General features: G+C 46.3%; 1 protein-coding gene across 2 annotated transcripts in view; it reads left to right on the top strand.

Annotated features, from left to right (window-relative positions):
• Positions 1–966: 966 nt before the first annotated feature.
• The window catches only part of LOC143819476 (vitamin D-binding protein-like), a 28226-nt gene continuing 15451 nt past the window's right edge, over positions 967–13741 (top strand). For both annotated transcript variants that reach the window (XM_077301163.1, XM_077301162.1), the window contains exons 1-7: positions 967–1125; positions 7635–7704; positions 8523–8655; positions 9587–9798; positions 10288–10420; positions 11499–11593; positions 12769–12898. In XM_077301163.1, the coding sequence (XP_077157278.1) occupies positions 1062–1125; positions 7635–7704; positions 8523–8655; positions 9587–9798; positions 10288–10420; positions 11499–11593; positions 12769–12898 (837 nt within the window). In that variant the 5' untranslated portion in view covers positions 967–1061. The remainder of the gene's footprint in view (positions 1126–7634; positions 7705–8522; positions 8656–9586; positions 9799–10287; positions 10421–11498; positions 11594–12768; positions 12899–13741) is intronic.

Below are 13741 nucleotides of genomic sequence, written 5' to 3'. Positions count from 1 at the left end.
AGTGCCATCGAACCCACCCTCCAAAGTATCCCCTTTCCCCAGGGGGGCTTCTCTTTGTAGAGTGGGAGATTTATTTATTTGCTTTCTTAAGCGATTTACATGCCGTCCCTATCAATCCTTGCAATTTAATGCATGGAAATAAAACCAATTTAAAAAATTTCAGGAATGCGATTGAATCCATAGATGTTTACATCACGGAGAAAACCACAGGCAGCACCAACCGCGATCATTGAGGCTGATGAGGTTTTCCACCAGCAAAGGTGTTAAAGGTAGGGAGGGGTCACAGGGAACGGGGGGAGAGGAGAGACCGGAGGGAGGGTGGGAATTGGTTCTTTTTTAGTAAGGTCGAACAGGGCCCTGCTTGTTCTACGAGGCAGGTGGAGACCAGACATGTTTCTTGAGGGCCAGGAATCTGTAGCTGACTGATGTTAATGGGTTAATTTTAAGCAGTAAAGGGTTTAAACTTCAAGTACAACGATATAGGCTGGATATCAGGAAAACGTTTTTCACAGTCAGAGTAGTTCAGCAGTGGAATAGGCTGCCTAAGGAGGTGGTGAGCTCCCCCTCACTGGCAGTCTTCAAGCAAAGGTTGGAGACACACTTTTCTTGGATGCTTTAGGATGCTTAGGGCTGATCCTGCGTTGAGCAGGGGGCTGGACTAGATGGCCTGTATGGCCCCTTCCAACTCTATGGTTCTATGATTCTGTGTTACTAGATTGAGAAGCTGAAATGCCAGGGATTCCCCAGGTCTCCCCTGGAGGCTGGCATCCCTAACTCTGCTGGGAAAAGCCTGACGGCCTTAGAAGAGCTGAGTTAATGTTTAAAACTTTAGGGCCATCAGCCCCCGACAAAGGTATATTTGCCTTGTCGGATAGCTCTTTGTTTCATCCCTGTCAGGCCAAGGACGCGTGCCCTCTGCTCCTAACCTGCAATTAATCATTGATCCCAAAATGTGCGGGTATAAATGGCTAGGTGATGAGTTCACCTCTTTCCTCCTGAAGTGGCCTGTGGGAAGGGAGCTAATCAACCCCAAGTGCCACTGGGACTGTGGAGGGACAAAAATGAAGGCGGCCACCTTAACCATCTTGCTGCTTACATTATTTTCGAGCCATGCGATGCACAGAGGTAAGGCTCCATTTTGATGTTTGGGGGGTGCATCATCTGGGCATGGAACTGGGGTCACGATGGGTGGGCAGGTAGTTGTGACTTTCCTGCATTCTGCAGGGGGTTGGACTAGATGACCCCGGAGGTCCCTTCCAACTAATTTTGGTGTAGTGGTTAGAAGTGCGGACTTCTAATGTGGCATGCCAGGTTCGATTCTGCATTCCCTCACATGCAGCCAGCTGGGTGACCTTGGGCTCGCCACAGCACTGATAAATCTGTTCGGACCGAGCAGGAATATCAGGGCTCTCTCAGCCTCACCCACCTCACAGAGTATCTGTTGTGGGGAGAGGAAAGGGAAGGTGACTGTAAGCCACTTTGAGACTCCTTCAGGTGAGAAAAGCAGCATCTAAGAACCAGCTCTTCTTCTTCCATGCAGTCCAACACACCATGTCACTAAGTAGATGGAAAGCATGTTATCTAATTTGAAAGGCTGTCACTTGGAGGAGGGCAGGATGCTGTTCCCGTTGGTTGCAGAGGAGAGGACACACAGTAATGGGTTTAAGCTTCAAGTACAACGATATAGGCTACATATCAGGGGAAGAAATTTCACAGTCAGAGTAGTTCAGCAGTGGAATAGGCTGCCTAAGGAGGTGGTGAGCTCCCCCTCACTGGCAGTCTTCAAGCAAAGGTTGGATACACACTTCTCTTGGATGCTTTAGGATGCTTAGGGCTGATCCTGCGTTGAGCAGGGGGTTGGACTAGATGGCCTGTATGGCCCCTTCCAAATCTATGATTCTGTGATTCTAATATGTGTGAAAGCACTTTGTGGCTAATAGCCACTAACGGTCCCTGCTCCATTTATTTATCCAGTCCCCTCTTGAATCTGGCTTATAAACTATCAAGGCAAATCACATAAAAGAAGGTATATCACCTTAATTTTTGAAACTAATTTTGTAATAGTCCAGGGAATATAATACGCTGCTTTTGCATGCGCCGGGGGGGGGGCATCTCCCCCATTAAGCTCAAGAGTATTTGTGTGAGCCTAAAGACTATGCACACTTAAATGGACTCCAGGGAATGGTAGAGGACAGGAAGGCCTGGAGGATCATTGTCCATGGGGTCGCGATGGGTCGGACACGACTTCGCACCTAACAACAACAAAGACTACACATTGCACGATAATTACTTTCGAGAGGCAATTTAAGTTATGTTCTTTTTATCATTGTGCTAATTGAATTTTCTAGATGTGATCAATGAAAAGTCTCCATATTTAAAAAGTTCTTTTGAGACTGCACCAGCCCAATGCTTAACCAATCAGAAGCAGAGCCAGAGACCAATTTTAATGTTCATGGCTTGCCCCCGAATGTTAAACCTATTGCATAAGCAATTGAGTAAGCTTTGTCAATATTTGGAAAGGTGAAGGTAGTACAATAGAACACAATTTGAGTCTAATAGCGTGAAATAAAGCATTGTACGTTTCTTGCATTCTGAAGGTTCCATCCAAATCTATCATTCTATTATTCTATTCTATGATTCTATGCACCTGCCCACACTTGGACCTGGCTTCTCAGTCTGAACTGCCAAACTAGCCATAACACAGGACCATTTGGTAGCTGTGGCTCAGGGATAGAGAAGGAGAGCATCCGTGTGGCCTGCAAAAGATCCCCGGCATCTCCATTTAAAAATCCTAGCGAGTAAATGTCATGGGATTGTTTATTTGCTGTTTTTACAGTGGCACTTGAGAAAGCAGCGTGTTTAGCTGGGGAAGAACCTCCACTCCAACCACCAAATGTCTTGCAATTACCCAGATGACGGAGTTGTTAGGTGGTAATCAAATGTTCTTCAAACAAGCGTTTTACAGGCATTGAGGGGATGGCAGAGAAGGGGATTTCTTCCTCCCACAGCTCCTTCAGCAAACACGCCAAGATAGCTCTTGAAAGGTTTTCAAGACTCATAATCTGCTAATGGTTCCCTTCCCTAAAGGAATAACAGGGAAGGGAGAGTTTTTGCATAGATGTTCCAAGGTATGGAATCATAGAATCAGAGTTGGAAGGGACCTCCTGGGTCATCTAGAATCATAGAATGATAGAAGAATTGGAAGGGACCTCCAGGGTCATCTAGTCCAACCCCCTGCACTGTGCAGGACACTCACAACCCTATCGTTCATCCACTGTCACCTGCCACCCCTTTGAATGGAAGATCCTTTTTTTCCACTTCCAAGTTCTGCATTCTTCTAAAGAGTCCACAGTCTGTCAGATTCCAGGGTTCTGAACAGCACCTTGCCAACCAAACCTTGAATTCCCTACGTGTTACATTTGAAGGTTCAGCATAAAAACACCCAGTTCTCCCAAAGTGGTGTAGCTGCAAAATGTCATCGTCCCACACTGTCTACCACATTGGTGAGATCCCACATGGAGTCCTGTGTGCAGTTCTGGAGGCCTCTCTTCAAAAAGCGCAGAGGAGAGCAACGAGGACGATCCGGGGCCTGGGGACCAATTCCTATGAGGAAAGGCTGAGGGACTTGGGAATGGTCAGCCTGGAGAAGAGGAGGTGGAGAGGGGGCAGAATGCCTCTCGTGAAGTATTACAAAGGTTGTAACTTAGAGGAGGGCAGAGAAAATTTCCTGTTGGCAGCTGAGGATAGGACCCACAGTAATGGCCCAAAACTATGTGGAGAATGGTACTGACTAGATATCGGGGAGGGGGGGAATTCTTCACAGTAAGTAGTTCAGCAGTGGAAGGGGCTGTCTAAGGAGGTGGTGAGCTCCCCCTCACTGGTGGACTCTAAGCAGTGGCTGGACAGATCTTTATCATGGATGCCTTAGGCCGATCCTGCATGGGACTGAGAGAGCACTGAGTGAACTGCTCTGTGAGAACAGCTCTAAGGCAACTGGGAGTGGGCCAAGGTCACGGCTGCATGTGGCAAAGTTGGGAATCAAACCCGTTTCTCCAGATTGGAATCTGCTGGCTCCCCAGGTTGAGGTCTTTGCAGTTAAAAGGACTACCTGGTCCTTTTACCTGAAGATGCCAGGGATTGAACCTGGGACCTTCTGCATGCCAAGCAGAGGCTCTTCTGCTGAGCCACACCCATCCTTTGATACTGTGATTGGGTTGCACCCCTGGCCTATAAGCTACAATGCTCTGTTTAAACCAGGATGCCATTTTTTTGTGCTCTACTGCAGGAGAACATGATAAGCTCTGTGGCCCGCAGGGGTGAACGGCCTAGGTGGTAGCATGCAGGCCTAGTTGTTGTGACACAATCCGCCTCAATATGAACTCTGGATGTTTCAGAGGGACTCCCTTTCCCGTAAGGAGGATATTCTCACAGGGCTGCCAAGTCTGGAGTGGAAAATACCCAGGAATTTGGGAGGTGGAGATTGTGTAAGGAAATATTTGAAGAGGGGAGGAAATTTCCTCAGATAGAATGCTCTACAATCCACTATGGTTGCCAGCCTCCAGGTGGTTGAGATATAGGAAGGGGACAACATTGGGAGGGTAATAGAAAAGCAAAATATTGATTGAGAAAAAGAATTGGTCTTTATACCCTGCATTTCCCTACCAGAAGGATGCTCAAAGCGGCTTACAATCCCCTTCCCTTTCCTGGCCCCACAACAGACACCCTATGAGGTGGGTGAGGCTGAGAGAGCCCTGAGATGACTGAAGAAGAAGAGTTGGTTCTTATATGCCACTTTTCTCTACCCGAAGGAGTCAAAAAGGGGCTTAAATTCGCCTTCCCTTTCCTCTCCCCACAACAGACACCCTGTGAGGTGGGTGAGGCTGAATAGCTTTCTCAGGGCTGTGGCAAGCCCAAGGTCACCCAGCTGGCTGCTTGTGGGGGAGTGCAGAATCTTTTGGAGCTCACTCAATACTATTTTGTGGGATTAGCTGTTCATTAATAAATCCTTTGGGCCTGCTGTCACTGCAAGACGAACAGCCTTCTCCCCTGAGATTGTGTAAAAGGGCCGTTTCAGGAGTATTTCTGACGGTTGCGTAGATCTACATCAACTATGCCAAGGCTTTAGGGAGGTTTTTCCAAACCACCTGTTTAACAAATGCACAGCGCAGTAGTGCCCTCCTCAGGTCTGATCTTGAACTGCAATCCTGTTTTTCAGTTTTGCTCGGAGACCGGTCCAAGCAAATAAAATTAAATTCTGGAGCAGCCTTTCTTGACTTTTTACTGATGAGAAGCCCCTGAAACATTCTGTAGGATTTGGGAAACCTCAGAAGTGGCACAATGGTGCAGAATAGGGTTGGGAAGCAGAGCTGTGGACATGCCCACCCCGGGCCCCTCCCCTTCCCACCGCCTCCAGGCCCATCATTGGCCATTTGAGGGAACGGGCAGGTTGACATGACCATATTACATGATAAATGTTTAACAACTTTAAATATATTGAAAATATCAATTAACTCCCACCCATTTGGGAAATCCTTCCAGGGCCATCCAAGAAACCCTACAATTTCACGAACCCCTGCTTAAGAAAGTCCGTTCTAGAGAGTTAAAGATTGCTGCTAGCTAACGTTATTATGCTGGTGAAGGAGAGCTTGTGAGAAATAGAAGAAGAGAAAATCTGGTTTTGGAGACCCGGCTTTCCACTACCAAAAGACTCCCAAAGCAGCTAACAAACCCCTTTCCTTTCCTCTACCCAAAACCGATACCCTGTGAGGTAGGTGAGGCTGTGAGAGCTCTGGGAGAACTGGGGAAGGCCCAAAGTCACTCCGAAGGAGACCCAAGGTGGCTTTCCTTTCCATTCCCCACAAGATACCCTCTGTGAGGTTGGTGGGTCTGAGGTATTCACAGGAAATTGCTCTGGGAGAACAGCTCTTAAGAGAATTGTGACAGGCCCAAGGTCACTCCGCTGGCTGGCTGCAGAGGAGTGGGGCATCAACTCGGTTGTCCAGATTAGAGGCTGCTGCTCTTAACCCACACTAGCTGAAGTCACAAACAGTTCAAGCTATTTGCCAGTCCCATGCCATTTCTGAGTGAGCAGCACACCATCCAGGTTTTTTACGGCAACTGCCGTTTCTGTTTCCCGAGATCTGCACACGACACGTATCAAATGAAACATGGATTTTGTTTCATTTCAAGCACTTCTCCCCACCAGAGACCCAAGGTCCCTCGCTTTGGTCTCCTCTCCTCCAATTTATCTGCCCAACAACCCACCGAGACCCAGAGCTCTTGTCTTTCCGCTTTGCTACTTTAGAAAGCGTGATTTTCTCCCACGCACACTTCCTGTATGGCTTAGGAGCCTTCCCGCCCGGAATTCTCTCATTTCTTTCCAGAATGAAGCAGAATGACGGATTCCAACTGCTGTGAAATGGGAAAGGAAGAGGCCAACAGAGGCTGTGCAAAAGAACCTGTGTTTTCTATGCCCGAGACGCCTCAATAAATTAACAGGAGGCGACTGGTCCATTAAGGGAACGGAATCCCCTGGGGGAACAAAGAAAAGGAGAGGCGGGCCCATGATTTGAAAACATATTTTCCCCCCTTTCGGTTCTCGTCCAGATCCTTTTAAGTGCCGTGTGTTTTCAGAAGCCAGCGTTTCAGCAATAAGCTACCTTCAAGTCAAGGATTATGCCTCTCCAAAGGGGTAAAGACATCTCTCAGAGCAGACGCATCCTCAGAATAAGGGATTGAAAGATAAGCAGGATGCTCAAGGGATTTTTTTTAAAAGCTCTTTCTCTATATCAGTCAGGCAGTTTAGCAGATTTGAGAGCAAGGTCCCATAAACGGAGCTTTCATAGCAGGCAGTATAGAAGAGTAGTCCCAACCCCCTTCAAGGCCTTGAAATCACAGCTTGAAATCCTTTTCTCTCTCTTTCTCTCTCTCTCTCTCTCTCTCCCATTCAGCCTGATAAAGCATTCCAGCAAACTCAAAAGCTAGAACTCAGTTTAGGCATAATTTTGGTGGTAGAAAGTACATTCGAGTCACAGCAGATTTATGGAGACCCCTGGTGAGATTTTCAAGGCAAGAAATGTTCAGAGGTGGTTTGCCCCCATGCTGTGACCATGATATTCCAGGATCTCCCAATCCAGATACTAGCCAGAGGTGACCCTGCATTGCTTCTGAGATTGGGGGAGCCAGGGCTACCTAGGCATCATTTTAGTTGGTGCTCATGAAAGGTATTGCATGGATTGTGCTTTGGTGTCAGTTCCATCTCATTCTAGGGTTGGGACGTACCTAGATATTTGGGGTATGGATCCAGGCGAGGGGAGGGCAGCCGACACATCCCTGGCTATTTTGGTGCCTGGGCAAAGGGCAAGGGGCAGGACTTGGTGATGCAGGCACGGTGGGCTTGAACCATGTAGCCACCCCAGAGAGCCAGCCAGTGACCCACCCGACCCCACTGCCCAATTGTTACACAGAAAAGCATGGAGCTCTTTCGGGTGGCGCAGCTAAATGATTAAATTGTACACAATCCTCAAGCACGCCATGTTTCATTCAAACTCTGCCTCTCTTTTCGTTCCAATGAGTATTCAAGATTCGGATGCAGGAATGCACATTGCTGTTCTTTTTGCTTGGTTTTCTTTCAGGGCGAGATTACATGAGGGATAAAGTCTGTGGAGAATTCAAAAGCCTGGGGAAAGACAAGTTTCGAGCTGGGTATGTATTTTGAAGGTTCCCCGGGCAGGGTCTCACTGGTCCGTTCCACCTTGCCGGCTTTCAGGATACCAGCTACAAATGCCAAATTATCAGTGTAAATCCCAGATGTGTGCCCAGAAAGAGCAATGGAATCGATCTAGCAAATATTTAGTAATTGTGATTTTTATAGGAAGTACTGTAAATGTATATGTATATTTATTTATTTATTTATATTTATATACCGCCCTCCTCAGGGCGGTTTAAATTGAACTTATAAACAATACATGAAATATGTACATGTACATGTATATGTATGACCCATTGCTGGAAGGTTTCTCTGGTCAAAATCACATTTGAATATCTTTTACCTGATTAAAAAACTGATGGGCCAGGGCCTTTTGGGATCGGTTGCCTAGTGTGCAGTACCCAAACAAAAGGACCACTAAACTGGAAAACCTTTTATGCTTTTATTCAACTGCAGAAGAACAAAATGACACAGGTGGGTTGGTTCCAGAAGAGCCTGTGTGTCAAACAATAGAGATACATGAAATTATATAACTTCTCATTGTAGGTGGGTAAAGGTGATGTCCTTAAGGGTCAAACCAGTAACCTAAGGTCTCAACTAAGGTGGCCAGGTATTCCGGGTTCCGCGGGACAATCCCGAAATTTCAGGATTTGTCCCGTGTACCGAGACGTCCTTCAAATATCCTGCTTTTGCGAAGCCCACGTGAACTGAATCCTTCTCTATGTATTAGCAAGATCCACAAAGAAGGGAAGAGACCAGGCAGAACAATTCCCCAGAGTCCGACTCTGAATCTGGCATTCCTATTTTTCCGCAGGGCAATTATCGCCAGCAGCCGGAAATATTCCAACGCCACCTTTGAGGAAATTCTGAACGTCGTGAGCGAGATTGTCTCGATTGCAGAGAAATGCTGCCCGGAAGGAGCTGATCCTGAGTGCTACGAAAAAGAAGTATGCTTCTCTACTTCCCCATCATTAAAGTAGGGCACACCAGCTGTTTCTGTTTTAATGGAAGAAGAGAACAGCCAGTTCTTTTATACCCCATTTTTCACTACCTGAGGGAGTCTCAAAGCAGTTTCCAAACTCCTTTCTCCTCCTATCCCCACAACTGACACCCTTATTGGTGCAGCATTTGTTTTCCAACATCTACATCTTTATTTGATTTTCACCTCTTGTGGCAGAAATGTAGATACATGTGCTACGGTAGCATAAGGCACACCACAGTTTGCAACTTCTTGTCAAGTCCTGAGTCTCCTTGCAATTTTTCTTATAGAAAATGCAGATATTTATACTCAATACCTTGACCAAATATTGTAATTTGGATGCTAATTAAGATATAAATGATGCATTTTCTGTTGCCAAATCAGTAAAAGAAGTGGAGGTTTGACAAGTACATAAGTCAATATTGTGTGTGCGTTTGTGTGTGTGTGTGTTTGTGTGTAAACTTGGGACAAAGCCTGTTGCGTTCAAGAATACAACAGGTGCTAGATTGGGGGGACGGATGCAAGAAATCTGCAGATGGCCTCTCCCTCCCCCCAGGACCTAGAAAGGCTGCAGGTTGAAGGGAACTCACCAGCAGGGGCAGCTCTCACGGAGCAGGGATCTGCAGCCTCCAAGCCTCAGAGGGAAGTGGGAGGAGGAAAGGGTGGTCAGGGGAGGGGGATGGAAGGTGATTGGCTGGCCGCTGGACAGACAGGCAAACTGGTTGGAGGAGGTGACACTTAGGGGCAAGACAGCTGCCCTGAGTGGGTGTTAACTGCTGAGTGGCACTTCAGCCATGAGATCAGCTCATAACTGCCAGCTGACCCAGCAGCTGAAGTAGAAAGCGCCCCAAACAGTAACGGATTCCCACTTGTCTCTTTCCTTCTCCCCCGCGCACCAGTCCTTAGCTCTCTCAAACAGGTCTTGCAGTGACCCCTCTCCGTTCCCCAAGCACTCGGGGATAGCAGGCTGCTGTCTGGCGGAAGGCCTGGAACGCAAGCTCTGTCTGGCCGCCCTGAAGCACCCTGCAAGAGAGATCCCTGTGTATGTGGAACCATCTTTTCCCGAAGCCTGCAACGCCTTCCAAAATGATCCCCAGGGATTTCAAGACAGGCAAGTTCTATCCACCAAGTGCATTTTTGTTTGGCTATACAAGGTCTGTCGTGTGCATCATTCAACAGCATATGGAGAATATCCAAAGAGATGGATAGCCCATTTAGATTGTAACTTTGTCATATTTTTCAAATAATCTCCTCCTATGTCCTGATGTGCTCAGTTGGAGACTTCCTGCTCCTTCCGTTGTGTAGGCACAGAATGTGTCGTCTAAGATGCGCTTCTGTTTTTGTATCCAAAATTTCTTTCTCCCGTTACCATGGGAGTTGGGTCATCTTTGTAATAGGCTTGAACGTGGAGGATTGGGGATACTGCTATAAACCTTCTGTGTTTTCCCAAAGCAAATGGCTTTTGTTTTTTTGGGGGGAGGGGGAGCTGTTACATCTAACCCAGTAAGAATCAAGCCACCCCAGGTCTTTCCTAAGCCAGTTGGCCTAATTTGTTACATAGCACCCCTTTAGGCTTCCTTTTTGTGCTCTCTTTTCCTAGATATCTCTATGAGTATTCCAGAGACTACAGCAGTGCCCCATTGCCTGTGGTGGCTGCTTCTGCAATGAACTACGTATCCATGGTTGCAGGATGCTGTCAAACAGGCGGCAACAGATTCTGCTTCTTATCACAGGTCAGAGCATTTCTCTTTTTAATTTAAAATGTGTCATGCTTCCTTTACAACCCCTCTCCCCCCTCACCCCCCACACACACAAGTTGCACGGACCATAAGAGCTGCTGGACCCCAGCAGCAGCAGCAAATCAGGACTTAGCATTGGGTTGTATCAGCCACGGTTTTAGGCATAGCCACGGAGGAGGTCACACAGACACAAGCATGTGAATGGGGCAATGAGCAGTTAAAACCACTGGGGCCCAAGTTTTCCTCTCCATGGAACATTGAACCATTTTTAGATGGGGTTCTCTGAGCTCTTTTGGAGGTTGACATGCATTTCCAGATGTGCTTCAAGCTCCGTCTTTGTCAAGTGGTTCGTCTCTGCCTAAGACATGTGTCTAGAACCTAAAAAGGTCAAAATAAGGGAAATGAATTTAAGCCACTATAGGGTAGAACAGGGGTAGTCAACCTGTGGTCCTCCATATGTTCATGGACTATAATTCCCATGAGCCCCTGCCAGTGTTTGCTGTCAGGGGCTCATGGGAACTGTAGTCCATGGACATCTGGAGGACCACAGGTTGACTACCCCTGGGGTAGAACACAGTTTTAAAATTTAGCACTAATATTTATTAAAGTTAAAAACCCAAGGCTTGACTAATAAGTAAGCTGGTTACAAACTTGGTTTAATTTTTTTAAAAGGTTTCCCTAATTGATTTATATCATGCTACTATAACACAGCTATTCTTCTTTTTTCCTTTCAGAAGTTCACAGCATCCTGTAAAGGATCTAACTATGTATAACTATATAACTAAGAGAGCTATATATGTTTGTTAAAATTTTAACATAATTTTATGTATGCTGTTTTTATGGTTTTATTGGATGTATGGCTTTATTTGATGATGCCTGACCATTGATAAAGCTGTAATGCCAAAACACTTCTGGTCAGGGGAGGCATTGGGATGCATGGATGCATTGACTTATTGAGGCCATGTGATAATCCTTGCTGCACCTTGTGCCAGAATTCCAGGGGGAAGGGGCAGAAGCTCATAAAGGTTGGAGCTCCCTAGTCTAATGAATCCCTGTCCTTTTCACCTTGCAGAAATTCCTCCGGAGGCCTCTTGTGATGCTCACTCTAATGTCCAACAAAATGTGCGCCCACTATGAGTTGCTGGGGAAAGAAAAAACCAAGCTCGGGTATGAAAGATAACTTCTGCATTCATGGCAGGCCATAAATTTAAACTTTGACTTTGGAACTCATTTTGAGCACCTCCCTAAAAAAATAGGCAGATATTTCTTCCATGATTGAAGAAGAAGAAGAATTGGTTCTTATATGCTGCTTTTCTCTACCCAAAGGTTAGAGTTTCCTTTTTTACAGAAGGTGAACTTGGGCCGTTTCTTGATGCTCAGCTATCAAAAAGTCTTTTCTTGAAGCTCTTTGCTCTGGCTCAAAAAAAACTTTTCTGTTTTCTTCTTGCAAAAAAATACTCAAGATGATCTCCAATAACAAATACAAAAAGAAAATTAAAATTATGTTCTAGCCTTTATTTCCCTGCCAGGACTCATAGAATCAAACTTGGATTAAAAAAACCCATCTGGGCCAACATAACTGATGTTGGTGTTATCTGGGACTTTAGGTTATAAAAATGAGCAAAGTTATTATATAAATGATGAGACCAGACAAGGCAGTTATACTGTATGAGAAAAGCGGCATGGAAGAACCAACTCTTCTTCTTCTTCTGTTCCGACCGAGCTCTCTCAGTCTCACATCCCTCATAGGGTGTCTGTTGTAGGGACAGAAAAGAGAAAGCCACTTTGAGAATCCTTCTGGCAGAGAAAAGCGGCATATAAGAACTAACTCTTTTTCTTCTTCATAGATCATAAGACAAAGATGAGAAAGCATTGATGAGCCCTAAGATTCATTAGTGAAGGTTTTCTCAATCAGTGTTTCATCAAATCCTGGGGTTTCTTGACAGCCCTCTTAGGGTTTCCTGAATGGTTGTGGGGCAACTAATTTTGTATATTTATTGGGTGATATAACCATATATGGTCTTCTCAACCCACCCATCCCTTCCAAAGTGGCCAATAATGGGCCTGGAGGGGCTGAGAAGGGGAGGGGCCCCAGGTGGGTGTGTCCACGGCTCTGCTTCCCAACCATATTCTGCATGATCATGCCACTTCTGGGGTTTCTCAGAGCCTGAAGAATGTTTCAGGGCTTTCCCAATGGTCAAAAAAGGCCTGAGAAAGGTTGCATTACTGCACCTAAATCTACAGCGTACACCCTACCCGGATCAACAAGGAAAACTTAGAAGTGGCAAGCAGGTGGTTTCTGGAGTGGCAACACTAATCTAATCTTCTTGGCCCTCCTCTAGCTATATAATAAAGTTTGCTCAGAAGAGTCCCAACGCTAACTTTCAGGATGTCCTCGCCCTGGCCACGGATGCTTCAGAAATGGTGTCCAGGAGCTGCAGTGACACATTCAACAGCACCTTTGAGGCAGAGGTGGGTATTGCAGAGCCAAAGAACTCTGGTTCAGATCTCTGGCGGGTGATTCACTTGGCAGGGAGGGTATTTCATGAAGCCCTGGAGTTTCTTGAGGGCCCTGGAAGGGTTTCTCAACTGAGTGGGAGTTAATTAACGTTTTGTATATATTTAAGATTTGTTAAACATTTATCAGATGATATGACCATATAATGCTGGGAGCGACTGAGAGCAAATGAAAGAAGGGGATGACAGAAAATGAGGGGTCTGGATGGGGTCACTGAAGCAGTTGGTGCAAACTTAAATGGACTCCGGGGAATGGGAGAGGACAGGAAGGCCTTGGAGGATCATTGTCCATGGGGTCGCGATGGGTCAGACATGACTTGGCACCTAACCACAACAATGACCATGTATGGTGATGCTGACTCATGCATCCACGTATACACACCCCTTCCAAAATGACCATTGATGGTCCTGGAGGGGATGGAAAGGGGAGGCGCCCTGGGTGCGTGTGTGCACAGCTACACTTCCCATAGAATCATAGAATAACAGAGTTGGAAGGGACCTCCTGGTTCATTCTAGTCCAACCCCCTGCACTGTGCAGGACACTCACAACCCTCTTGGTCATCTACTGTAACCTGCCACCCCCTTGAACCTTCACAGAATCAGCCTCTCCATCAGATGGCTCTCCAGCCTCTGTTTAAAAATCTCCAAAGATGGAGAACCTACTGCCTCCCGAGGAAGCCTCTTCCACTGAGGAACCGCTCTGACTGTCAGGAGCTTCTTCCGGATGTTTAGACAGAATTTCTTTTGTGTTAATTTCCTCCCACTGGTTCAATATTGTGTACTTTATTGGGAAATACA

Source organism: Paroedura picta, chromosome 10 (genome assembly GCF_049243985.1).
Source record: "Paroedura picta isolate Pp20150507F chromosome 10, Ppicta_v3.0, whole genome shotgun sequence".
Classification (NCBI taxonomy): domain Eukaryota; kingdom Metazoa; phylum Chordata; class Lepidosauria; order Squamata; family Gekkonidae; genus Paroedura; species Paroedura picta.
The sequence above is the reverse complement of the archived record's forward strand: the minus strand, read 5'-3'. Positions and strand labels throughout refer to the sequence as shown.